The 27,848-nt window shown below is 38.7% G+C and overlaps 2 protein-coding genes across 3 annotated transcripts in view; one reads left to right on the forward strand and one right to left on the reverse strand.

Moving 5' to 3' along the window:
• Positions 1-26,622, reverse strand: part of LOC113115417 (complement C2) — a 34,149-nt gene extending 7,527 nt beyond the window's left edge. The window contains exons 1-16 of the mRNA XM_026282976.1: positions 26,522-26,622; positions 21,555-21,776; positions 17,613-17,849; positions 17,216-17,401; positions 15,886-16,059; positions 15,716-15,814; positions 15,494-15,627; positions 8,166-8,304; positions 7,964-8,095; positions 7,056-7,160; positions 6,694-6,831; positions 4,624-4,721; positions 4,210-4,339; positions 3,796-3,940; positions 3,230-3,306; positions 2,711-2,802 (exon numbers count right to left, since the gene is read on the reverse strand). Of these exons, the coding sequence (XP_026138761.1) occupies positions 2,711-2,802; positions 3,230-3,306; positions 3,796-3,940; positions 4,210-4,339; positions 4,624-4,721; positions 6,694-6,831; positions 7,056-7,160; positions 7,964-8,095; positions 8,166-8,304; positions 15,494-15,627; positions 15,716-15,814; positions 15,886-16,059; positions 17,216-17,401; positions 17,613-17,849; positions 21,555-21,776; positions 26,522-26,579 (2,166 nt within the window). The 5' untranslated portion in view covers positions 26,580-26,622. The remainder of the gene's footprint in view (positions 1-2,710; positions 2,803-3,229; positions 3,307-3,795; positions 3,941-4,209; positions 4,340-4,623; positions 4,722-6,693; positions 6,832-7,055; positions 7,161-7,963; positions 8,096-8,165; positions 8,305-15,493; positions 15,628-15,715; positions 15,815-15,885; positions 16,060-17,215; positions 17,402-17,612; positions 17,850-21,554; positions 21,777-26,521) is intronic.
• The window catches only part of LOC113115415 (tyrosine-protein kinase receptor UFO-like), a 1,029,470-nt gene that overhangs the window by 618,918 nt on the left and 382,704 nt on the right, over positions 1-27,848 (forward strand). The gene's annotated exons all lie outside the window — the stretch shown is intronic.

Here is a 27,848-nt window from a genome sequence, read left to right on the forward strand (position 1 = left end):
CATTAATAAATACACAGAGGTTAAACAAGATGCGGTGGAGGGTTAGCTTTTATTTTTTTATAAACTTTTATGCCAGACTCTACCCATAAATGCTTTCCACAGCTTTGAACTACAGTTAAATCGGTTAAATTCCTTTAACCCACTGGTGGAGGCTTTGATCTACCATCCTCCAAAACTTTCAGGAATATGCAGTCCTTTTAAATGAACTCTTTATTAAATATGATCAACTGATAATTCTTGGGGACTTAAATAGTCACATTTGCTCTGGATCTGACTCTATGTCAAAATACTTTTTAAACTTGATCAAATCATTTGATCCCATACAATAGGAGAAAGGCCCTACTTATATTCAGGTTCATATGTTAGACCTGGTTTTGTAACATAATATGCTCATCTCTGATATGACTATCTATGAGTTCAGCATGTAAAACCACATTGCATAGCTAGATGCCCACGTAGCTTTAATTGTAATACCATCAACATTTTTTCACAGATGTATAGAAAAATATGCTCTTTTGACCTGTTAGAAACCCCTCTTAATAATATAACATCTTGCGCTTTTTAATTCCACCTGTCTTAACATCCTTGAATCTGTTGCCCCACTGAAACTTAAGTCAATTTAAGTTAAAACAATGCCCTGGTTAAATGAAAATACTCTCTCTTCAGCGCAAATGCTGACAATCATAACGTAAGTGGAGAAAGTCTAAACTTCTAATTTGCATAAAGCAAAAAAAAAAGCAAAAATGTATTATTATTCAGATATTATTAATCAAAATTGTTAGCCTGTAAGCCTAAGGCTCTTTTTTTCTATTATTGACTGGGTTCTCAATCCAAATGCAGAACCAGTATCCAGTATCATCTTGAACACCTGAATACTTCCTCAGATTTTTCCTTGATAAGATCGCTGATCAGTGACCTCAGACTGTCAACACCAATACTAACACTCTCAAATCTCTCCCTTGCGCTTTTATTTGGAGTGTTTTTGAACCCATCTCACTGCCTGCCCTACATTTAAAAAAATTTTTTGCTCATTTGATATCATTCCCTGTCGTATTTATAATAATAAAAAAAAAAGTTTGATAGCTTGGGGCTTAGTCTTCTGGCAATAGTCAACAAATCACTTAGTTTGGGTACAATACCAGCAGATCTTAAACATTCTTTGGTGGTTCTGTCTCTTAAAAAGCCAAATCTTGACCCTGCTGATCCTTCAAATTATTGGCCCATTTCTAAAATGTTTACAAAAGTTGTTAAATTCCAGTTACACTCTTTTCCCCTTCAAAAATCTATCTATGAAACATTTCAGTCAGGTTTTATAACATTTCACAGCACTGAGTCTGCTTTATTAAAGGTTTAAACAATATTTATATGGCGACTGACCAGGGTGATAGTGTAATAATGGTAATGTTAGATCTTAACGCTGCATTTGACATGATCGATCATGAGATTCTGATAGCCCGACTCGAGACCTATATGTTGGCATGATGGTAACAGTTTTAAGCTTTAGTTCCTATTTACAGAAAAGGAGATTCTCTGTTTGCCTTGGCAATCTCATGTCATCAGCTGCCAATCTCCCATGGGGAGTTCCACAGGGATCTATACTAGCTCCTAACCTTTTTTCTTTATACATGCTCCCATTGGGCTGCATTTTTCTGAAAGCATGGTGTATCTTTTCATTGCTATGCCGATGACACCCAGATTTATTTGCCCCTTAAATGCTCAGGTAACATCTGCCACTGTTTTAACGGTGCTATATAAGTAAATTTAACTTTAAACTTAATATTTCAAGTGTGCTTTATAAAATTCGATTTTGAATCCAATTATTCTTTGTAAAATGCTAAATATTAAATCCTTAATTAGTTAAGGATTCATTAGTTTGAACATACATTGAACCAAAACCTATCATAACATCTTAGTTGATAATTCAGTAATATAATAATAAAAAATGTTAATAATTTTTTTTTTTTTTTTGACAAAACATCCCATGTTTCGGTAGTGACAATAATGCTTTGGTAGTGACCACATAACACTACAGAATTTTAACCCATTTCCCCAAGATAAAGGATTATGTGTTCCCTGTTGTAATTACTGAAACAAAGATGACATGTTTTAGTTGTGACCGTTCATTTGAGATACTTTTGAACCTAGCTCAAAGATACTAATCAGCACATGGTTAGCACAGTTCTGAACAATGGTACTCATTAAAAACTAAATTTTATGGAAAAACACACCCCAAAAAGTGTTTAATTACTTAAAAAAAAAGGTGTTCGGTAGTGACATTCTTTAAAGTTACACACAGATTTTTCATACGTTTAAACACATTTACTGTACCTCAACATAATGAGACCTATGTACTCACATAATGTAGCTATGAGACAGGAATATTTCATGATCATAAATGTAGGGGTGTAGTTAAAATCAATCTCAGCCAATGGACTAAAACATACACTGTTTTGATAGTGACATGAAAATGCGCTAAAAATTTAAATTAAGTTTCATAATTGACAAAATCAAATCTCAAATAAATATATATATATATTTTTTAAACAACAATGGAATAAAATGCAAAATTATTTCCATATCATTTTCATAAATTGAAATTTAGGGGTTAGGGTTCGAGACAGCCACCTCCCTCACTTTACACAAACACTATAAAAGTGTTTTTGTTAAGAAATAAGAGTTTATAAAGAAATCTGGATATTTAAGACCTCACTTTTGCACCGATATGTATGCGGGTGTCTGATCGATGGGTTCCCTGTCTGATGAACTGAGCCGGAGTCTCATCCAGATGCAGCAGCATATTCTCTGAAAACAACCATTCTTTTTGTTATAAAATGATTTTTAGCTACAGATTAAAGGCCCGTTCACACCAAGAATGATAACTATTAAGATAACTATAAAGATAACTATAAAGATAACGATATTAGCGTCCACACCTTTAAATTCTCGAGCTCATTACAGCAGGATTGATTCTGATTGGTTGGCAATGTTTTTATCGTTCATCAGAAGAAAAAAAAAATCGTTCTGAAAGTGATTCCAACGATATCGTTTCTCTGTGTCTATCGTTATAGTTGTGGTGTGGACTCCGATATTCTTTAATATTGAGAACAATTTTTAGAACTATATCTTTATCGTTATCTTTATAGTTATTGTGCTTGGTGTGAACGGGCCTTTAGAGTCTTCAAAATGTCATCATAACAATAGATATTTATAGAATGTTATGAACACTCACTGTGCTGGTCACATGTAGAGTCTGGAGCCAATCGTAGAGCACGATTTGATGAACTGGTACAAGGCAAACAAATGGGCCTGTGTACAAAGGTATAGATGTTAGCATTCATTGGCAAGACAGAACTACATGTCAATAAATCTGAAGGCAATCCACTAAGAGTTATGATATATCGTTAACCCATTTAATCCCACTGGTCACAATTCTGACCATTTAAAAGGTTTTCATTAATCAAGCCTCTAAAAACCTGGCTGACCGATTTTTTTGTGCATAATGAAATATGTGCAGTTTCACATGTCTAGTATAAATAGTTTTCACATGACCAGAGCAGTTTAATTCATGTTTGCATCTCGAGAAAATGATGACTGCATCAAAGCTTTAAAGTCTAGTAATGTATGTTAAAGATATGACAAAGATACACATTATTGATGTATTGTCTAGTTTTAATTTACGAGTAAACCTCTTTTGACCAGTGGTATAACAGTGAAGTTCGGTACACAACATAAATCCAATTACAGTTGTTAGTGGAAACCAATAGAATGAAAAGAAATGTAAAAGCTGAATCGTACCTTGCATTTTTAGATATTTTAATATCACTCAATCTAATCAAAGCAATGTCGTAATCATAAAACTCTTTGACATTCTTGTCCTGAAGGCCTCTCACATCAAACCGTGGATGAAGAATCAGCTCCATGGCTTTAACATTGCCATTACCTTTGTAAGAGAATCGAAGAATTGTAAATGTTCACGTTGAAGTTTGACTCATTAACAGCATGAAGTCAACATTCTGACCCAATTTACGGTTCATGGTCGTATTGATTTATCTCTGCACGTTATTCTAAAATCACAAAATGCTGTTTGAATCTTTTATCAAATTGGGTTTCTTTTTCAGCCAACTTAATTGATTATCCTTGTGTAGAATATAGCATTAGTTACCTTGAATTGAATGAAGATGCTGGAAATAAAACAACAACAGTTCTTACCATGTTGAACTGTTATATCTGAAGCACTGGCTGTTGATATAGATTCATTCGAATCCACTTTTATTAAGCAGTGTGCAGCTGTCAACACCATGTTCTTGGTCAGAATAGACCCTCTGCATGTTCGAGGTCCCTGGATGACAGAAAAACTGATCAAATATAATCTACCTTCCAAAAGCAGCCGTTTTTATAAACAAAACTCAGATAATCCACAGCAGGATATACAGCAGGATAATGAGAACAAAACTGGAAACAGGTGAGCACAATTAATCAAATCAAATCATCAAGTGAAGAGATGGAACAAGAGAGGAAACAGGAACAAAACACAGGAAAACTAGGCAGAAAGTCCATGAAATGGAACATAACTGTGACAGAAGTCTTTATCACAAGTTTCACTCTTGATGTGAATTTACTCACCCAGTAAATATCGACGTGCCAAGGTTTGGTGGTGTAAGTGCTTTCAGATTTGTCCTGCGCCTCTTGTGCCACTCCACACTTAGTCACGGCAGAATCACCTGGACAAGAAGAAGGAGGTTTACACTGCGCAAATCCAACACTGAAGGGATTGCATCTTCAATGCAACAGAAACCAGCACGCATCGTCATAGTTGAAATCACAATCATTTGGCATTTTTAACAACTGTTTTATTGGATAAGAGCCAGCAGGGCACTACAAACTATGACTGGAGCAGAGATGTATAGTAACGAAGTAGAACTACTTCACTACTGTACTTAAGTACTAAAAGGCGGTATCTGTACTTTACTAGAGTATTATTTTTTTCTCCTACTTCCACTTTTACTTCGGTACATATTTTGGCTGAGTTTAATACTTTTACTACGATATTTTTTTATGTGCTGCATCGTTACTCGTTACAATTATAATAATGTTACGAATCATTCCATTACAAACCACTGCCAGAACTGTAGATGGCAGGTTTGATGAAGCTGGTACATCATTGAGCGAATCAAGCGATTAAGAAGACTGCGCGTGCTGACTGAACTGCTGTGAAGAGAGAGATGAACACCGAGCCGAGCCAGATAATGACTCGTTCACGAGTCAAGAACCGGTTGCTTCGGTTCTCGGATGACCAGTAACGTTAGTTCTTTCTGACAGTTCGATTCAATAAACCAGTTGAAGAAAACAGTTCACCGATTCTTTTGCGCTCGATGCAATGGCGTCATTGGCGTTGACTGCACATTGGCTCATTACATTAAGAATCAGTTCAGAATAAATCACCAAAAGAATCAGTTCGGTTCAGACGCTCTGTTTGTCAGTTTGCTTCACGCTAAATCACACATGCGCAGTATCATCAGCTCCTCGGTTCAAGAATCGGACGCATCTGACAGAAACGGTTCTTGACTCGTGAACGAGTCATTATCTGGCTTCGCTCGGTGTTCATCTTCAGTTCTCTCTTCACAACAGTTCAGTCAGTGTACTGTTTGTGTCAATGAATTACTAACTACGGGATATTGGTTTGTTTTAACTCAGAGGGAGTGTCAGACACATTAAACAAGTTAACAGCTTAATTCATCTGTGGATTAATGCATATTGGAGACGCGAACAGTTTAAAACGATTCAGTTCGATTTGGTGAACTGTTTCAAAAAGATCCGGTTAAATCGAATGATTCGTTCGCGAACCAGATATCACAAACTGCTTTGTTTTTAACTGTCTTAAAACAGACACGGAAGAGAAGACAATGCTGAATAAAGTCATAAGTTTTTGCTATTTTTGGACCAAAATGTATTTTCGATGCTTCAAAAAATTCTAAATGACCCTCTGATGTCTTATGGGTTTGAAACAACATGAGGGTAAGTTATTAATGACATCATTTTGCAAATTGGGCTAACCCTAGTAACCGTTTTTTGTTTACAAGAAGTTACAGTCAAAGGAATTGTGATTGTCCTTTAGGTTAATCATTTGAAATAGTAAAAACATTTTGTTCAAACTTTTGACTACTTTCTTTAATAGCTACATAACACAATACTTCTACTTTTACTTTCAGTACTTGAGTAGTAAATTTTAAAATAGACTACTTGCAATACTTAAGTACAAAAAATGTTGAATACTTTAGTACTTCTACTTAAGTGTGGTGCTTAAAGAGCATTTCAACTTCTACTGAAGTCACTTTTTTGATAGAGCACTTGTACTTTTACTCAAGTATTGGTCTCTAGTACTTTATACATCTCTGGACTGGAGAGAAAAGTCTGGTAACACTTTACAATGCAGTGGCACTAATATGCATTAAAGCAGATGACTGGAAGTTGAAAATGCATGCTTCTACCCATTGTGGTAATTAACCTATACATTTACACTATAGTTAATATAATAAATAATACTTTAGCACATTACTAACACCTGTAAAGTGTTTCCAAAAGTTTCATATATAATACCTGCAATTGTGATTTGATGTTGATGCTGTATTTAAAAGTGAATCTGCGATGCCTAGAGTTTATCCTGATTCTACTACTGCTGACCTGATTACTTACTGATCATTTGATTGAACACAATCCCGAGCTGTCTGTAGTCCTTCAGAACAAAAACATGACGCTCATCTTTCTTGAGAGAGGCAATGCTTGTGAGTTCTTTCTTGTTAACTTGTTGTCCAACAGCAAACACATAGACATCTGCAGAAATACAACAATGTACACAACAGGTAACATTAAGAGAGAGAGAAAAAAACATTATCTAGATACATTCACAAAATTAAACTTTCATGAAATACACACAAGAAAATCGTTTAAACTTGTCACATACAGTAGGTATGTCATTAAGGTAATTATACCATATTCATTGTAAAATTATGTACATTAGTCAGGTGGCATTAGGGTTAAACCTTTATGAGACTAACCCAGGAGCTCCTCTTGTGTGTGGTCTTGTGAGTTTGGTTTGTAGCCAAGTAAGTTTCGGATCTTGGGTAAAACGATTTGTGGGCTGGGTCCCATATTAGAGTAACCTGAAAATACACAAAAGCAAAATAAGTACATGATTGAATGACCTCTAAAATAAGAAGTGACGTTAAGATAGCTTTTATAATTTACTCTCAACACCAACGACATATTGTGCATCATTTGTGTAGCACAAAATATATTTGGATTCATATGAAGTCAGTGGAGTCCACTGATGCTGGGACCCTACAGTTCACATTTCATTTTATGTTCCTAAAAAGTCACGACATAAGAATTGGTAAGTGAGTAATACAATGTTTATTTTTCAGTCAACTACCACCTTAAGACAGATTTACACTGAAAAAAGAAAATATTTTCTTACATAGTATTTTTGTCATTTTCTTTTCTGGTATAAATAACTATAAATTCTTGAATCAGGATGACTTCACTTGAATCTAAAATGACTTAGGATATTATGTGTTGTTTTCTGAAAAAAAAAAATATATATATATTTTATATATATACACACATATATATATATATATATTAAAACAAGCAAAAATATCTGCCAGTGGGGCAAGAAAAATATTCATGTTTAGCCTCTGAATTATGATGATTTTTCTTACCACACTGGCAGATATTTTTGCTTGTTTTAAGCAAAAGTTAACAAAATTTGTATGTTTTTTTTAAACTAGACTCAATATATTAAGTGATTTTACTTGTCAAGTAAATGCATCTTGATATAAGAATGTTTAGATATTTATGCTAGAAAACAAGACAAACTACTATGTAAGTGGAAGACTGATGGTCAATCCTACAGAAGTGTTTCTGTGTGTTGCATCTACACTGATCACAATCAGGTCAGTCTTACCATCGGTTGCGATGATTATGACGTTCTGGGTCTCATTGAAGTGACTTTTCTTGTTCACTTTGAGGAGAGCAAGCTGCTCGTACACCCTGTGTAGGGCATCATGCAGATTGGTGCCTCTCTTACTCCCGTGGCCTAAAATGATTTCATAAAATTAGAAACTGGAGTAAGAACACTACGATAAATTTGTAGTAAGTGAACATACTTTCATCGCTAAACTCCTGTAGTTTCCTCATGACGTAATGCACATCTTGACTCAGGTCGTTTGTAATGGACACGATTTCTTTGGTCTCACTGGCATACGAGAAGATGCCAAACCTCATGGTCACTTCATAGCTGTCCAGCTGGAAGATTAATTATTGCACAAGTGTTTATTTTGATTCAAACAGACGCTGGCTGTTTTACACTGTTAAACATTATGCACACATACAGTATAAGAGGCCTAGGGAAATGTTTTGTGTATAATCTTCATGTGAATATTACTCCTAGACTGCTTCCTTTATATCAAAAAAAGTGTTATTTTAATTTAATTAAGCTCATTTTTTTTTTATTTTAAAAACTGTGTAATAATTTGCTGGTTATTGAACTGAACTCTAGTAGGAATTATTGGGTAAATGTAAGGGATTTTTTTACATATTACATGACTGTGTGGAATGATTTTTCTGATTCTCACTCATCTCACATAAACAGACACAATCTTGTTGGTACTGACAACAAAACTGGAGGACTTCAGTGTTAATATGTTCAATATAATAGCAAAGAGCACAGTTTTTCTTGTATAGTTTCCCCTAACACAAGCCTACAGTCCACAGCTATTTTGCTTGTCAAGGATGTTTTTATTCATTTTTATTTTATTTTTATTATCACAACAAACTCATGTAAAAGCGTGTGCCTTTAGGAGATGTGTGACAACTGAAAACAATGTGTTCTAAAACTAAAGTATCCTTCAGCTGGACGGAATCAAAGTCTGAAGCTAAAATATCTTTCTCTGACCATCACACACTATGAAATCTGTCAGATTAAATCTGCAGACTGGCTCTGACATTAATATAATCTTCACCAGGCTGTAAATTAAGGTAAAATCTTGACAAAAGTCTTTTGTGTAGTGTATTCCAGCCTTTAGGGCTCATTCACAGAAACACCCCACTGTGTTCTAACTGCACTATTTCTGAACATTTGATCTGTGTGTACATGCATCAGGTGTTCACAGGATGTCAACAAAATGTCTGGACTTTGGACATTCACTGCAAAAAATAAATAAATAAATAAAGATTTTCTTTCATAGTATTTGTGTCTTGTTTTCCAGTATCCTCTCCTTGAACTGTCACCTTATCGTGGTGGAGAGGTTTGAGTACCCGAATGATCCTGGGAGCTATGTTGTCTGGGGCTATATGCTCCTGGTAGGGTCTTCCAAGGCAAACAGGTCCTTGGTGTCGGGCCAGACTAAGAACAGTTCACAAAACCCCTTATGGCAAAATTAAAATCAAGGACCGTGACGTCGCCCGGCATGGCGCAGCCGGGGCCCCATCCTGGAGCCAGGCCTGGGGTTGGGGCTCGTATGCGAGCGCCTGGTGGCCGGGCCTTCCCCCATGGGGTCCGGCCGGGCTTAGCCCGAAGGAGTGACGTGGGGCCGTCCTCCTGTGGGCTCACCACCTGCAGGAGGGAGCGTAAGGGGCCGGTGCATAGTTGATCGGGCGACAGTCGTAGGCGAGACCCCCGACGACCCGATCTCTGGACACGGAATCTGGCTTTAGGGACGTGGAATGTCACCTCGTTGGCGGGGAAGGAGCCTGAGCTTGTGCGGGAGGTCGAGAGGTACCGACTAGAGATAGTCGGGCTCACCTCAACGCACAGCTTGGGCTCTGGAACCACACTTCTTGAAAGAGGCTGGACTCTCTACCACTCTGGAGTTGCCCATGGTGAGAGGCGGAGGGCTGGAGTGGGTTTGCTAATAGCCCCCCAGCTCAGCCGCCATGTGTTGGAGTTTACCCCGGTGAACGAGAGGGTCGCTTCCCTGCGCCTTCGAGTCGGGGATAGGTCTCTCACTGTCGTTTGTGCCTACGGGCCGAACAGCAGTGTGGACTACCCGGCCTTCTTGGAGTCTCTGGGAGGGGTGCTGGAAAGTGCTCCGACTGGAGACTCCGTCGTTCTACTGGGGGACTTCAACGCCCACGTGGGCAGTGACAGTGACACCTGGAGGGGCGTGATTGGGAGGAACGGCCCCCCTGACCTGAACCCGAGCGGTGTTCTGTTATTGGATTTCTGTGCTAACCACGGTTTGTCCATAACGAACACCATGTTCAAGCATAAGGGTGTCCATCAGTGCACGTGGCACCAGGACACCCTTGGCCGGAGGTCGATGATCGACTTTGTAGTTGTGTCATCAGACCTTCGGCCATATGTCTTGGACACTCGGGTGAAGAGAGGGGCGGAGCTGTCAACTGATCACCACCTGGTGGTGAGTTGGATCCGATGGCGGGGGAGGAAGCTGGACAGACTCGGCAGACCCAAACGTACTGTGAGGGTCTGTTGGGAACGTTTGGCCGAGCCCCCTGTCAGAGAGATCTTCAACTCCCACCTCCGGCAGAGCTTCGACCGGATCCCGAGGGAGTCTGGAGATATTGAGTCCGAGTGGACCATGTTCTCCACCTCCATTGTCGCTGCGGCTGCTTGGAGCTGTGGCCGTAAGGTCTCCGGTGCCTGTCGAGGCAGCTATCCCCGAACCCGGTGGTGGACCCCGGAAGTAAGGGAAGCTGAAGAAGGAGTCCTATCGGGCCTGGATGGCTTGTGGGACTCCGGAGGCAGCTGACAGGTACCGGCAGGCCAAGCGGACTGCAGCCCGGGTAGTCATGGAGGCAAAAACTCGGGCCTGGGAGGAGTTCGGTGAGGCCATGGAGAAAGACTATCGGTTGGTCTCGAAGAGATTCTGGCAAACTGTTCGACGCCTCAGGAGGGGGAAGCAGTGCCCTACCAACACTGTTTACAGTAGAGATGGGCACCTGTTGACCTCAACTGGGGATATCGTCGGGCGGTGGAAGGAATACTTCGAGGATCTTCTCAATCCCACCGACTTGTGTTCTGTTGAGGAAGCAGTGGCTGGGGACTCGGAGGAGCACTCGTCCATCACCCGGGCTGAAGTCATCAAGGTAGTTAAAAAGCTCCTCGGTGGCAAGGCACCGGGGGTGGACGAGATCCGCCCCGAGTACCTCAAGTCTCTGGATGTTGTGGGGCTGTCTTGGCTGGCACGCCTCTGCAACATCGCATGGCGGTTGGGGACAGTACCTCTGGACTGGCAGACCGGGGTGGTGGTCCCTCTTTTCAAGAAGGGGGACCTGAGAGTGTGTTCCAACTATAGGGGGATCACACTTCTCAGCCTCCCTGGGAAAGTCTATGCCAGGGTACTGGAGAGGAGAATTCGGATTCAGGAGGAACAGTGTGGTTTTCGTCCCGGTCGTGGAACACTGGACCAGCTCTAAACCCTTTCCAGGGTGCTGGAGGGTTCATGGGAGTTTGCCCAACCAGTCCACATGTGTTTTGTGGACTTGGAGAAGGCATTCGACCGTGTTCCTCGCGACATCCTGTGGAGGGTGCTCCGGGAGTATGGGGTCGGCGGCTCTCTACTTAGTGCTGTTCGGTCCCTGTACGACCGGAGCAAGAGCTTGGTTCGCATTGCCGGCAGTAAGTCAGACCTGTTCCCGGTGCATGTTGGACTCCGGCAGGGCTGCCCTTTGTCACCGGTTCTGTTCATAATTTTTATGGACAGAATTTCTAGGCGCAGCCAAGGGCCGGAGAGTGTCCGGTTTGGGGACCATACGATTTCGTCGCTGCTTTTTGCGGATGATGTTGTCGTGTTGGCATCCTCAGACCAGGACCTTCAGTGTGCATTGGGACGGTTTGCAGCCGAGTGTGAATCGGCTGGGATGAGAATCAGCACCTCCAAGTCCGAGGCCATGGTTCTCAGTCGGAAAAGGGTGGATTGCCCACTTCAGGTTGGTGGAGAGTTCCTGCCTCAAGTGGAGGAGTTCAGGTATCTTGGAGTCTTGTTCACGAGTGAGGGAAGGATGGAACGTGAGATTGACAGACGGATCGGTGCAGCTTCTGCAGTAATGCGGTCGCTGAACCGGTATGTCGTGGTGAAAAAAGAGCTGAGCTGTAAGGCAAAGCTCTCGATTTACCGGTCAATCTACATTTCTACTCTCACCTATGGTCATGAGCTGTGGGTCATGACCGAAAGGACAAGATCCTGGATACAGGCGGCCGAAATGAGCTTTCTCCGTCGGGTGGCTGGGCGCTCCCTTAGAGATAGGGTGAGAAGCTCGGTCACTCGGGAGGAGCTCAGAGTAGAGCCATTGCTCCTCCACATCGAGAGGAGCCAGCTGAGGTGGCTCGGGCATCTATTTCAGATGCCTCCTGGACGCCTTCCCAGGGAGGTGTTCCAGGCACGTCTCACCGGGAGGAGGCCCCGGGGAAGACCTAGGACACGCTGGAGGGACTATGTCTCCCGGCTGGCCTGGGAACGCCTCGGGGTCCCCCCGGAAGAGCTGGAAGAAGTGGCTAGGGAGAGGGAAGTCTGGGCGTCTCTGCTTAGACTGTTGCCCCCGCGACCCGGCCCCGGATAAGCGGAAGATGATGGATGGATGGATGGATGGATGGGTTTTCCAGTATGAATATCTAAACATTAGATTATGACGTTCTGGGTCTCATTGAAGTGCTGTAAGAATGTTTAGATATTCATACTGGAAAACAAGACACAAATACTATGAAAGAAAATCTTTATTTATTTTTTTATTTTTTGCAGTTGACAAGCAAAAAATTATTAAAGATAAAGTCTAGTTTAAAAAAAAAAAAACAAAAAAAAAAAAACATTGTAAGTTTTTTGCTTAAAATAAGCAAAAATATCTGCCAGTGCGGTAAGAAAAACAATCTTAATTCAAAGGCTACAAGAATATTTTTCTTGCCCCACTGGCAGATATTTGTGCTTATTTTAATTTTGATCTTTTTTTCCCATATATTTTTACTAGAAAACAAGACAAGAATACTAAGAAAATATTTTTTCAGTGTTGCTCTGCATCCAGCTGTTTTAAACAAGTTTTTCGAATTAATATTTTTCATATAAAGTGAGCTTCTTTAAAAGGAACCCGGGTTAAGACTTTTATGGCTTAATATAATGTAAATGATGTCAAATGAAGTCATCTTTATTCATTTAGCACATTTAACAATACATGTACTGAAGTATGTAGTAGAAAACCCAAAGACTTACGTTATAAAAAAAAAAAACACTACATCATTTTTAGGGGTGTAACGATACGCGTATTCGTATTGAACCATTCGGTACGACGCTTTCGGTTCGGTACGCGGTACGCATTATGTATACCGAACGGTTCGTTGGAGTAATTAATTATATTTGAAAAAAAAAAAAAGAGAGAGAGAGAAATATAATGATATGCGTTCAACAAGGTAGCCCAATAACCCAAACAACGTAACAGGCAACGCCCCTGACACTCCCGAAGAAGAAAAAAACACCATCTTATATGTTTATGTTAGGCTACTCAGCAGGCGCTCGCTCACTCAGTACGCGCTGAAGGCTCGTTGCAAAATAGCCAATGCGTTTAACAGACTAGAAATGAGAAGATCCTCCAATAACCAACAGGTCTGGTGTTTGGGTGCACTTTGGATTCCCTTTAAGCTATAATGGTGATGGCAAGAGAGTGGCGGATAAAAAAACAACGGTATGTCGCATCTGCAACATGACAGGGTACACCAGCGGGAATAAAAAAAAAAAAAAAAAAAACACCAGCGGGAATATCTGGGATATATGCGTCAGTACTATCTGGGAAAAGACGAAAAAAAGGAGAAACATGCACGCAGCAAACTATCCCTGCAGCATTTAGACACTATAGCTTACAGGGAATCCAACCCAAACACCAGACCTGTTGGTTATTTTAGGATCTTATATTTCTGGTCTGTTAAATGCATTAGACATTTTGCAACGAGCCTTCAGCGCGTGCTGAGTGAGCGAGCGCCTTAGGGGCCGTTCACATATCGTGCCTAAAAACGCATGGAAAACGCTAAGCGCGTCTTTCTCCTCCTTTCCAAAGCGCTCGGGCAGAAGCGCTCATGAGGCGTCTGTCTTTGCTAAGCAACAATGACGTGCTCTCTCCATGAGACGCGGAAATTTCAGCGAAGGATAAATGGATTTGCAGCTCTAAAAATCGCTTGCAGTAGCTCTGCTACTAAATTTATTTCAAAATTGCAATCCATATACAACTATGATCAGCTGATCCTTCATCTTGGCTGAGCTCTCAACGTTGTTACGGGAAAGGATGAAGCTGATTGGTTAGTTCTTGTCACATGACCCGCGGTGCGCTTGCGGCATTCTGAAAAGTTGAGATGTTTTTACATTTTGCTGTATCTAAAACGAATCGAACCGAACCGAACCGAACCGTGACATCAGTGTATCGTATCGAACCGAACCGTGAATTTTGTGAACCGTTACACCCCTAATCATTTTAATAGGGCTACGACCATAAATTCAATGCATCGTGAATCGAAAAACGATTCTGTTGGTTTTCCAAATACATCGTGATTCTCTCTGGAATCGATTCAGAGAAACTGGGTGCTTTAGAAACAGCTGTACTCTGATTGCTTCCAGTTCCTTTCACACACACCACTTGAACCTCAAATAATCATTCATAAAGTTTGAATTACAAGGGTGTTCACAATGGGCTTTATTTGCATTCTTCTAGCATCATAAAAGCATTCTGAGCCGAGGTGCAAGAACATTCAACCACTAGCTCAATGCACAAGTGCTCTTCAGGGATCTTCTTCATGAGCATTTAAATTACCATTAAGAGATCATGTGTGGACAGGACCTTTTCAAAAATACAGGTAAATTCATTCTGGTAATTTACCATGAGAAGGTGTGACATTACCAGTTAATTTCTGGTATGTGCTCTGCTTGAACACAGAATGAAGATTAATAGATACTACTATCTGCATTCATGTTTATAAGAGCAAAAACTTCTTGATAACCCCCTTATGCCTTCACAGATAGTGAAGCTAAAGTGCTTCTACTCATGCAGGCAAATGAAGACAACGGTGCAGCTTTTAAAGTTAGTTTCTGATGATTGACATCACAGAACTGATGGCATTTTGGTGCTTTTGTGTGAATGGTCTCTTAAAAAGTAAAAAGCCAGAACGCTGTTGTCTTTGTGAACAGAATTGTATGTATTTACTGGTAAAGTCATAATTTTACAGCAATTTACCAGGACTGCTGTGTGAAAGGGGCTTATGTTGCATCATATCAGTATTTTATTTTCTAAATTGTGCATTAAAAATGGCAGCATCAAACCAGCCACCTCCCATTGTCCCAAATGTGTATAAAACCAATGGATTTTTTTTAAATAGCGTAGGTTTCTCTTGGGTTTTCTACAACATATTTCAGTAGGAGACAAATCATTTATGTTACATGAAGTCATACAAGTCTTAATACTCTGGGTTCCCTTTAAGTTTTCATGTTATACAAATACAAACCTTCTGCACAAGTTGCATAGTGGCATTCTTTGCTAAGTGAAAACTCTCCGGTGAAATGCTGGCAGATGTGTCCAAAAGGATGAAGACGTTCAGACGACCTTCTGCGACCCTGATAGTCCTGCCCAAAGCTTGCTCTAGTGATTAAACACAGCCTAAGTAAACTACTACAATAATGAAGCAATGATGTAATGCTCATCACTTGTGCACAAGTGCTCTTTTCACCTTTCTTTTTGAAGTCAGGGTGTGACACGTCCATGACCGCGGTCAGAGATCCTCCTAGGGCCTGAGCCACAGCATCTGGTTGATCATATGTGTACTGGGCTAAAAAACAAATGAGATATGCTAACGTTGTCTCAACTACATGCAAACAAGCCTCTGTTTCTTTGACTGACCATAGCAGCGTGGTTCTGCTCCGCTCCATTCCCTTGAATCCAAACACTGTCTCTCAGAGGAGCCGAGCATATCCAGACCTGACTGACACAGGTAGTGCACTTTGTCTCCGATATGAAAGCGGTGCCCAGAACGTAAGGCTCCTGGAGGTGTGCCTGGGTTTTTGCAGTCCTCCGCTGGAACAATGATAATATATTTATCAACTATATACTATATATTTTATATGGAAACGATGCATTTTTCAGTAAGGATTCAAAATCACAACCTATTTAATGTTTCAATGAACTACTTGCTCAACTATTCCTGCATACTTAAAATGATTCTGGCGACTGTATATAGATTCTCGTGCATCTATATATAGACAATGCAAATTATTACCATGTTAAAATTATTAATCGTGTTCTCTGCTTTAACATAAATCATATTTAAACTGTTGAAATGTTCCTAAAAACATATTTTATTTTCCAAATGTCTATTCTGAATAATGATGCTATGCAACAGTAGTGCCTGTCTTCTCGTTAACAGTTGTCTGCACTTATGTATCATAATTAATACCTGTTGAATTTCCATTTATTAACGAATTTGACTGATAAACAGAACTTTTTGCTCTTATTCAAGTCGGTTGAAATAGTTTGAATTAATATGGTCTGCCTTAAAGAAATGAACAATCAACAATTTTGACAACAATTTGTCAATACACTGTCAATGAATAAATGGAGCGATTACAACTGTTAATACTAATACAAAGTTTTCTAGGTCAGTTTATTTTAACTTCCATTAATAAACAATTAATTATGACTTTTGCCTAAAAAACTCATAATTTGCTGCTTATTATTAGTTAGTCAGGTAGTTGTTAAGTTTAGGTATATTTGGTAAGATTATGAAGAATATGGTCATGAGAATAATTGCTTTATATGTATTAATAAATCAATATGTTAATAATAAGCATGCTAATAAGCAACTAGTTAATAGTGAGAATTGCAAAAGTGTTACCGTTTTATTGTTCATCAGAATATCTTTACTTTAGCTTCTAGCAGTCACTTATTGTAAGTTTCGTTTAGTCAACTAGGTGGCTACAGCACAGTGAAAATATACATAACTGGAAATTAGAGAGCTGTACTATTTGAAAACAGAAATATAAATCTCAGCGCAGGTAGTCCATTGAAAATAATGCAATTTTAGATATTGACAAAAAAAAGAAAATAGGTGAAACTGAAACAACAGGGGAAAAAAAACAGTATATTCTAAAGACCATAAGAGAAGAAAAAAAAAATCACAATTGATTGTGTATGTTCTGCATATGTCTGGATCCAAAGCAGTATAAATGCTTACACTGGTCATCACAAACGGGTGTAGTACCGGTCCATCCACCCCACTGAGTGCAGTTTCGCTCAACAGATCCAGTCAAAATAAATCCTTCATTACAAGAAAATGTCTGCTTTTCTCCAATCTTGAACCACTGTCTCCTGGGCCAGAACTGCCCATTATCAAGCTGAAGCTGAGCAGGGCAAAGGATCTCTGAGAGTCAAACAGAGACATGAGAAGTCAAAATCTGTGGGGATTTTCACAATTAAAACAGTTCAAACTTGGTTTAACATTATGTCTCACACTGTTCTATCTTTAGCCTGGATTAAATTCCAGTTTAACATTCATGTCTGTAATGACTGTATTATCGATCGAATAAATCAAGCCTTTTTAAACAATGACTTAAATGTATATGAGAATATACCCTTGCACACAGCATCACGTTTTCTCTGTCCATTTGGGAGTATCAGGGCTGACCATTCCCCATCTTTGTCACAGACTCTTTGCATTGCTGGAAAGGCGTAGTGTCCTGTTTTGCAGTGATAGGTCAGCACACTTCCCACCAGTCCCTCATTGGAGTAGGACACGCTACCTCCCTTTATGGACACATCCAAAGTGCAGTTCTTCTGTGTTTCCTCATAATCTCCATAATCATTGGTTTCTAAAATACACAGATGTGATTCATAGTGTTGAATCGAATAACCCAATAAATGTGCAATTCCTTGATCAAATCTCAATTGGGAACAATAACTATGAACCAGGTAAACTAGAAATTTATTTTGATGATCTCCTTGTCCAAGGGATTCAAAAAGACTGGAGCAGAAAAGTCAAAAAGCAGAAGAAAATGGAAACATGCAGAGGGAAGCAGGATGGAGCTGGAACATCAGAAGATCATCTTTAAGATAAAGGGCATTATCAGTTTGGTCAGAAAGCTAGAGGATATAAGTAAGAAATTAATGAGACCACTGAAAGAAATGATGGCTCTGAATAACTTTTATTTGGAATTACAATGTATAACAAATAAATTTTGCGGTTTAAGTAAAAAAAAAAAAACATTATTTTCCACATTCTGTGTCTCCTCTATGCCCCACCTTCTAAAACTTGTTTTTTTTTTTTAACAAAGCTCATCGTTCTGAAAAGCGAGGTGTACTCTGATTGGCCAGCTATCCAGTGCGTTGTGATTTGCCAAATACCTTAAGCGTGTTATCGGAAATGTTATGCTCTTCAACAAACAGTATACTGTTATGCCGTGTCCCGTTGTTCTAACAAATAATGATACCTATCAAATTATGCTACCAATACTGTATTTATCCTACTGTACAGGTAGGTTTAGGGTTTGGGTAGGTCAGCGGTTCTCAATTCCAGATGAATTCCATATGATATTATCATGATACTTGTGGCTCAAAACAATATTACTGCGATTTTAAATATATTGCAATATTCTGCGATATAACAGTGCAACTTGAAGTTGTGCAGACCCTTCAGCAATTGGGGCATTTGAAAGTAAAAAAAAATCCTTTTAGTGAATGGTTGGCCTTCTGGAAAGTATGTTAATTTACTGTACATGTACACAGTCCTTGGTAGGGGCTCCTTTTTTTTGCTTTAATTACTGCCTCAGTTCGGCGTGGCATGGAGGTGATCAGTTTGTGGCTCTGCTGAGGTGGTTTCTTTAACAGTGGCCTTCAGCTCATATGCATTGATTGGTCTCTCGTTTCTCATCTCCCTCTTAACAATACCCCGTAGATTCTCTCTGAGGTGCAGGTCTGGTGAGTTTGCTGGCCAGTCAAGCACACCAACACCATGGTCATTTAACCAACTTTTGGTGCTTTTGGCAGTGTGTGTAGATGCCAAATCCTGCTGGAAAATGAAATCAGCATCTTCAAAAAACTGGTCAGCAGAAGGAAGCATGAAGTGCTCCAAGATTTCTTGGTAAACGGTTGCAATTTCTTTGGTTTTCAAAAAACACAATGGACCAACACCAGCAGATGACATTGCTACCCAAATCATCACACACTGTGGAAGCTTAACACTGGACTTCAAGCAACTTGTGCTATGAGCTTCTCCAGCCTTTCTCCAGACTCTAGGACCTTGGTTTCCAAATGAAATACAAAACTTGATCTCATCTTAAAAAAAGGACTTTGAACCACTGGGAAACAGTCCAGTTCTTCTTCTCCTTAGCTCAGGTAAGACACCTCGGATGTTGTCTGTGGTTCAGTAAATCTCTTGACACGTCTGAGTGTGGTGCTCTTGATGCCTTGACCCCGGCCTCAGTCCATTCTTTGTGAAGTACACTCAAATTCTTAAATCAATTTTTCTTGATAATCCTCATAAATCTGCGGTTCTCTCGGTTGGTTGTGCATCTTTTTCTTCAACACTTTTTTAGTTCCACTCAACTTTCTGTTAACATGCTTGGATACAGCACTCTGTGAACAGCCAGCTTCTTTGGCAATGAATGTTTGTGACTTACACTCCTTGTGAAGGATGTTAATGATTGTCTTCTGGACAACTGTCAGATCAGAGGTCTTCCCCATGATTGTGTAGCCCAGTGAACCAAACTGAGAGACCATTCTGAAGACTCAGGAAACCTTTGCAGGTGTTTTGAGTTGATTAGCTGATTGGCCTGTAACCATACTCAAATTTGTTGAGAGTGAATTGGTGGGTTTTTGTTAAATGTTGGCCAAAATCCTAACAATTAAAAGAACCAAATACTTAAACTACTTCAGTCTGTGTGCACTGAATTTATTTAAGACACGAGTTTCACAATTTGAGTTGAATTAATAAAATAATTGAACTTTTCCACAACATTCTTATTTATTGAGCTGCACCTGTTTTTATTAACTTCCTTATATGCAGATTTGAACTGCTTTGTCGAACCATGGTTAAGCAGGATTTGAACAGGAGCTCCTCACCTCTCAAGTACCTCTCTGTACTCCATGAGTTACTGAACAAACCTTCCATCTCTGAAAAACCATAGATATGAAGCTGGATATTTGTGATGCTAACGTTCAAAAGCATCAGTTTTCAAATCTCCCAGCATATTAATATTGTTTTGAAGTCAGAACATGATATTGTTCTAGTGATTTTGCGAGAATTGCACTTTATTAATCAAAATTCTGTTAAATTTGTGTGAAAAGGAATAAAAGGTTTTAGAGTTTTACTGCCTCTAGTGTTCATTTATTTTGGAAACTGCAGTGATATGTACTTATTGGAACATATTTCTCGTCTCGCTAAAAAATGCACCTAAGCTCTAAGCAGTCCGGACCTGACGGTTTCTGAAGCTGCTGGCAAAATTTCTTAATCTATCAGGCAAGGGCAAATCTACTGATTTGAAATGGGTTTTGATATTTAAGATGTGGATTAGAGGATTTTCGGGATTCCAATGAGTATAAAAATTCAACAATAGTAATCTTGGTATTAGATAGCTGTAACGATATTAAAACTCCATATACATCGGGAAGAAGGAGGCGGGAACCGGCGCACAATCAAAACATAATTTTAATATTCAAAATAAATACAAAACGGCACACCAGCCCCTCACGGCCGACTGGTGCGCATAAATAAAAAGCAAACACATAAAATATGTCCCAGGCCTGGTCCTCTCTCGTCCTTCACGGTCGTCGCTCCAGTTTTATATCTCCTACGTGGGACTCGATACTGGCGGTGGGGCGCAGGTGTAGCTCATCTTCAATCACTACACCTGGCCTCACTCCTCGTTCCCACGCCTCTCGGCCCCGCCCCACTCGCCACAATAGCATTACATTTTTATTTCATCATAATATATGAAAACAAATATTTTATACTTACTCCCTGGTCTAACAAGATGCAACACGATAAGATTCTAGCGACAAGCAATATGTCTGTCTAAGCAACGCGACCAAATCAATCACATATCACAGCCATTTAGAAAAGCATGTGAGCAGTCTCTCTCTCTGCAGGTGCACTATACTTGCAACAAAATGGTTAAGTACATAATCTAATATCTAATTACAAATATTAAACCATTTAAAAAAGATTAAAATTACATACTAAGTGACTGATCCAATCTTTGTCATGGAATACACTTGTTTGTTTACACTGTGTTCACTGTTAACGTTCATGTTTCTATTTTGAAAATGTCGTTTGGTATGGTTTCTTTCAGAATAATATGTGCCCAGCATGCATTCAGCCAATCAGCATACACTTACATCATTGGTACTTCTTATTGTGCTGGATTAGACCTTATTTTGAAGCAAGAGCTAAATTAATACCCCAAAATGCGTTCCTATAAATAAAATCTCAATTCCCTGTGGTGCAAATATGCCAAAAAGTGGTGTATTTCTGCCAATAATTGTAGGACCTATGAAAACGGCCCCTTAAAGAAGATCACCTTCACATTTGACCCTGGATACTTTAGGCTTCCATTCTCCATCAGAGCTGCAGACTTTTTGGGTGATTGGATAAGGTTCAAATCCATCTCTGCAGCGATAAGTTAGCAGACTTCCTACAGCTCCACCATTGGAATACTCCACCATGCCTCCAGTGATGGACTCAGATGTGTTGCAGTTTTTGGGTACGTTCTCTCCATAATCATAGTCATATTGTGATTGCACTGAAACAGAAATATTACATTTGATTAACCTTGACATTTGATTATTTCAGATCTGAAATTCATTGTGTCTCAAAGCCAATGTCAGTAGTAGAAGCACAATGCTGATAACCACACCTGATGCATTTACATTACATTTATTCACTTAGCAGACGCTTTTATCCAAAGCGACTTACAGATGAAGACAGTGGAAGCGATCAAAAACAACAAAAAGAGCAATGATATATAAGTGCTATAACAAGTCTCAGTTAGGTTAACACAGTACACGAAGCAAGGGCTTTTAAATAATATAATAAATAAAAAGAAAACATATAGAATAACAAATAAAAGAATAGAGCAAGCTAGTTAGAGGTCTTTACACATACACACACACATACATATACAATTGCATAATAAATGAAAAGAAAAAAGAATAAAAAAAGATTAGAAAGGTAGTTAGATTTTTAAAGAATAGAATTAGAATAGTGAGTGCTAGAGGGTCAAATAAAGATGGAAGAGATGTGTTTTAAGCCGATTCTTGAAGATGGCTAAGGACTCAGCTGCTTGGATTGAGTTGGGGAGGTCATTCCACCAGGAGGAACATTTAATTTAAAGTCCGTAAAAGTGACTTTGTGCTTCTTTGGGATGAACAATCAAGCAACGTTCACTTGCAGAACACAAGCTTCTAGAGGCACATAAGTCTGAAGTAACGAATTTAGGTAAATGGGTGCAGAGCCAGTGGTAGTTTTGTAGGCAGACATTAATGCCTTGAATTTTATGTGAGCAGCTATTAGAAGCCAGTGCAAATAGATAAACAGAGGTGTGACGTGTTTCTTTTTGGCTCATTAAAAATGAATCTTGCTGCCGCGTTCTGGATTAATTGTAAAGGTTTGATAGAATTGGCTGGAAGACCTGCCAAGAGAGCACTGCAATAGTCCAGCCACAGAACAAGAGCTTGAACAAGGAGTTGTGCAGCATGATCCGAGAGAAAGGGCTTGATCTTCTTGATGTTGAATAAAGCAAATCTGCAGGATCGGACAGTTTTATAAATGTGGGTTGAGAAAGTCAGCTGATCATCAATCATAACTCCAAGGCTTCTAGCTGTTTTTGAAGGAGTTATGGTTGATGTGCCTAACTTGATATTGAAATTGTGATGGAACGATGGGTTTGCTGGAATCACAAGCAGTTCTATCTTGGCGAGGTTGAGTTGAAGGTGATGGTCCATCATCCAGGAAGAAATGTCTGTTAGACAAGCTGAGATGCGAATAGCTACCGTCGGATCATCAGGATGGAATGAGAGGTAGAGTTGTGTGTCATCAGCATAGTAGTGGTATGAAAAGCCATGTTTCTGAATGACAGAACGTAATGATGCCATATGGACAGAGAAGAGAAGTGGTCCAAGAACTGAGCCCTGAGGCACCCCAGTACACTGTAAAACCTGACAAGTTAACTTAACTCAAACCGTTTGAGTGAACAGATTGCCTTGATTTAAACCATGTAAGTTTTAAAACTTTGCATTCAAGTAATTAAGTGATTAACTAAGTGCTGATTGAGAATTAGTGATGAACAGCTGCTGTTAACAAACAGAATCACTGAAGAAAAGAGAAACACAAGAACTACTACAACTGACTTCAGACACAGACTTAGATGAAATCAACTGAAATAAAATACATGAAATCTCTCAATATCTGATTAAACAACCCCACAAACAGCATCAGCAGCTCCATTTATTAATAACCAGACTGACTTTATTTCTGTCAGACGTCTACAGAAGATCTTATTGAGCATGAACTAAGGTTTAGATGTTGATTTATTGTTTCATTTGAAGTAACCATGTTAGAGATCAGTGTTTGCTTTAGTTGGGCTCTTGACCCTTGATTTCTGTCTTAGTCTTTTCTCTGGCTGTTATAACCGTGTGTTTCTGAAACACATTTGTTGTAACTCAAAAGCCCAGAAGAAATGCCATCAGGTGTTAACCTGTACCTAGATGTAGGTTGTTATACTTTATATTGGTATAACAACCAATTATATATATAATTATGCAACTGCTAGGAGTCTAATCTCTGATGAAATATGGGTTGTGTAATTAAATTGACTACAGTAAAAGTGATTCTTAGAGCCAGTGGTTCTGTAATAATCAGTTAATACAAAGACTTTCCAAACAGTTTGGTCTTCTCTGGTGTCAATTAGTCACACACAGACATCAATAATAAGCATATGAACCTCAACAATGGTGACCATGAAAGAAAAAAAAAAAAATGCCTGGAGCCATGGATGAGTTTTGTTCTACAATAGTACCCAGCATGCATTGCAGCATGTTTTTTTGTCACCATTGTTGAGGTTCATATTCTGATTATTGATGTCTGTGTGTGACGAGCTAATGGCATAGAAGACAAATGTATGTGTACAAAATGTTTATGAAATCATTTTTATATTAACTGATTATCACAGAATCACTGGCTCTTAGTGTCATTTTTATTAGGTCCACTTCTACTAATTACACATTTGTTTAATCAGAGATTAGACTCTGTATAGATCAATATTTGTGAATAATAATGAAAAATTATCATCACAGCTATAACGTACAACAATCTACATGTAGGTACAGGTTAACACCTGATGGCATTTCTTCTGGGCTTTTGAGTTACAACAAATATGTTTTAGAAACACACAGTTATAACAGCCAAAGAAAAGACTAAGACAGAAATCAAGGGTCAAGAGACCAACTAAAGCAAACACTGATCTCTAACATGGTTACTTCAAATGAAACAATAAATCAACATCTAAACCTTAGTTCATTCTCAATAAGATCTTCTGTAGACGTCTGACAGAAATAAAGTCAGTCTTGTTATTAATAAGTGGAGCTGGTGATGCTGTTTGTGGGGTTGTTTAATCAGATCTTGAGAGATTTCATGTATTTTATTTCAGTTGATTTCATCTAAGGCTGTGTCTGAAGTCAGTTGTAGTAGTTCTTGTGTTTCTCTTTTCTTCAGTGATTCTGTTTGTTAACAGCAGCTGTTCATCAATTCTCAATCAGCACTTAGTTAACCGCTTAATTACTTAATTGCAATGTATATCTTCTTTCAATGAACTCAACTGAATTAAGTTCAGAGTACTCGTAACTATTAGTTTTTTTAACTTAAATGGTTTAAGGCAATCAGTTTCCTCAAATGGTTTGAGTTAACATAACTTGTCAGGTTTGAGTGAGGCTGTGTCTGAAGTCAGCTGTTGTTCCTTTCTCTCTTTTCTTCAGTAATTATGTTTGTTAACAGCAGGTGTTCATCACTAAAGTTCAATTAATCACTTAATCACTTAATTGCAATGTATATCTTCTTTCAGTGAACTCAACTGAATTAAGTTCACAGTACTCATAACTGTTAGTTTTTTCAACTTAAATGGTTTAAGGCAATCGGTTTCCTCAAACGGTTTGAGTTAACATAACTTAAGGATATCTGTTTACTCAAACGATTTGAGTTAAGTTAACTTGTCGGGTTTTACAGTGTAGTTAGATGTTGAGACTTGGACACCTCACCTCTCCAAGATACTTTGAAGGACCTATCAGATAGGTAAGACTCAAACCATTGAAGTGTGGTTCCTGAGATGCCATTTGCAAGTAGGGTTGATAGGAGGATATGGTGGTTAACCGTGTCAAAAGCAGCGGACAGATCAAGCAGGAAACAGAATACATATTTTAAAATAGAATAACTAATTTTTCAGAGAAACACGTATGTGCACTTAGCATGTTTCCTAAATAGCTGCAAACATATTATGGTATTTTTATGCAAAGTAGTGAAAAAAGTACATACAGCACCTTAAAAAAGACATTAGGTGTTCAGATAAAGAGTGAATATGTAGTAGTCAACATTTGAAGTGGATCAAACCCCTTCTTCTAAGTTGTCCTTAACCTAAAACTGAAATGCTTTCTTGTCTTAGGACAACTTTGATGAAGTTTCTTGATCCACTTCAAATGTTGACTTCTGCATTTTGCTTTCTTGTGACACAGCAAGTCAAGTATTGAAGAGTGTGCATGCACAATAGATCTGAAAAAAGCTGCGTACTGACCTGTATAAATGGGGTTAAGAATACTCTGCTAACAGTGCCTGAAAATGTAAATGCCACTTTCTTGTTTAAAGGCACTTGTTTTGCTACGAGGATTTCTGGTGTGCATGTAAATGTAGTAATGTACATTGAGTTACAGAATGTCCACTTAAATTTAGTCACTGGATGTGGTGAGGTTATTCATTGGAATATTTGTCAGATTGATTTAAACCAGAAACTTACCATTTGTAATACTTTTTAAACAGATTATTAAAAGAACCAGCTCATAAGCAAATTGCTATTGACAATACAGATGCACAGATAACATTGCATGTTTGATTTCAGCCCTGAAGAATCACTGCCACTAAAAAGCAGTTCTGGAAACAATAGTGTAATCTGTTACTTGCCACTTATGCATCTCATCAGAAATATGTAAATATATACCCACCAACCAACTTGTTAATTGAATTTTAAGAATCATTTTCATATTTTATAATCCAAAACAAAATAAATCACAGTGCTTTTCTAGTAAGTGCCTCAACCAAATGATTAATTCGTTACAGCAATGTACAGGAAATGTCTTACAGAAATAATTCTTAATATAATAACAGCCACAAAGGGAACCTGTTTTGTCAGGCCACAGATCTTCTTCTAACATAGATGCACAAATTTTGCCTTCTTGCTTTGTGACCTACAATTTGAAAACAGTTTGTAACCTTAAATGCACTTACCTTCACATATAGAAATGTACATGAAAAAAGTGACAAAGCACACTGTGGCGTAGTTCATGCTGACGTGATGTGTGCTGGTTTAACTCTCTGATATGGGTGAAATACCAATATGAACCTTTGTAACATGTATTTGAGGAGTGATTAAACATTAACATTTTTAATGCAATTCTGGTAAACTACTATGCACTAATCAATTTCAGTAAGTCTTAAGGTGGAAGTGTCTAATTTCTGTCCCACTGAACAGAAGTTTCAAAGATATATTGAATAAATCACTGTTATTAAGGAAAATCCTTAAGCAAGGTAAGGTAGTTAAACAATTTGCAAATGTTTTGCAATACTTTTTCAAAACAAAATAATTAATATGGACCCCAGTAGTTGATGGCAACAATCAAAGGAGGGAGGAAGACTGTGTGTATGTCGTAGATAAGGAAGAGCAAGACCAAGAACATGTATTTGTTAATGGAATGACAACGAGGGAAGCAAGACAAAGACTACAACCCAATTTGAGCAGATTCTCCTAATTCCACCTTAATAAGGATATTGAAAGTACAGCAAATTGTTTATTTTGACTATGTTTCAATCACTGAAAGAGTTCTGTATGCAATTGATTCAATTCAAAGAAGACTGACAAAAGATATATTTTTTTTTCAAATTGTTTACCAAAGTTTTGCTGAATAGTTGGCACACTGTCCCAAATCTCTAAACACAAAATGCAAAACTAGCAAAAACAAACACTACTTATAGTTCTCTGCTGTTAGGCAAGGAAATTATTACATAACACAAGATTTCAAAAATACTGAATTTTGGAAATACTGTAAATGACAGCTGTGAGATTTAAAGGCCTCTTCAAAGCCCTCGCTTATAGCAACCTCCTATGCTAATAAGGTAGTCACCATTCACTTTCTTTATTTTCTGTCATGATAGAAAATGAAATATGTAATATAGCTTTGTGGGGGCCTCTAAATGTCTAAAACTGGTCCTGTGTGGATGTGGACATGACAGAAATGGCATAAATATTGAGTAAAAGAGTATAAAGTGCCCCTATTATGGGTAATCAAGATGGCGTGGCTGAGATTAGGTTTTTATTTACTTTTGTACTTTATTTTGCTCTCTTTTTTTTACAGATATATCGTCTGCACTAATCACTTCTGATAAAGGAACACTTTTGGACATTGGACATCGCTTCACTAACCTGTTTCAAGACACTTTATCCTTCAACCCATCGTGGCCATCTGAGATTCTCAGGAACGCAGAGATGAACAATGGCCACCTGAATAACCACCCGGACGACGGATCAAGAAACACTGCATGAAACACGCTGGAATTC

Source organism: Carassius auratus, chromosome 15 (genome assembly GCF_003368295.1).
Source record: "Carassius auratus strain Wakin chromosome 15, ASM336829v1, whole genome shotgun sequence".
In the NCBI taxonomy this organism is placed as follows: Eukaryota; Metazoa; Chordata; class Actinopteri; order Cypriniformes; family Cyprinidae; genus Carassius; species Carassius auratus.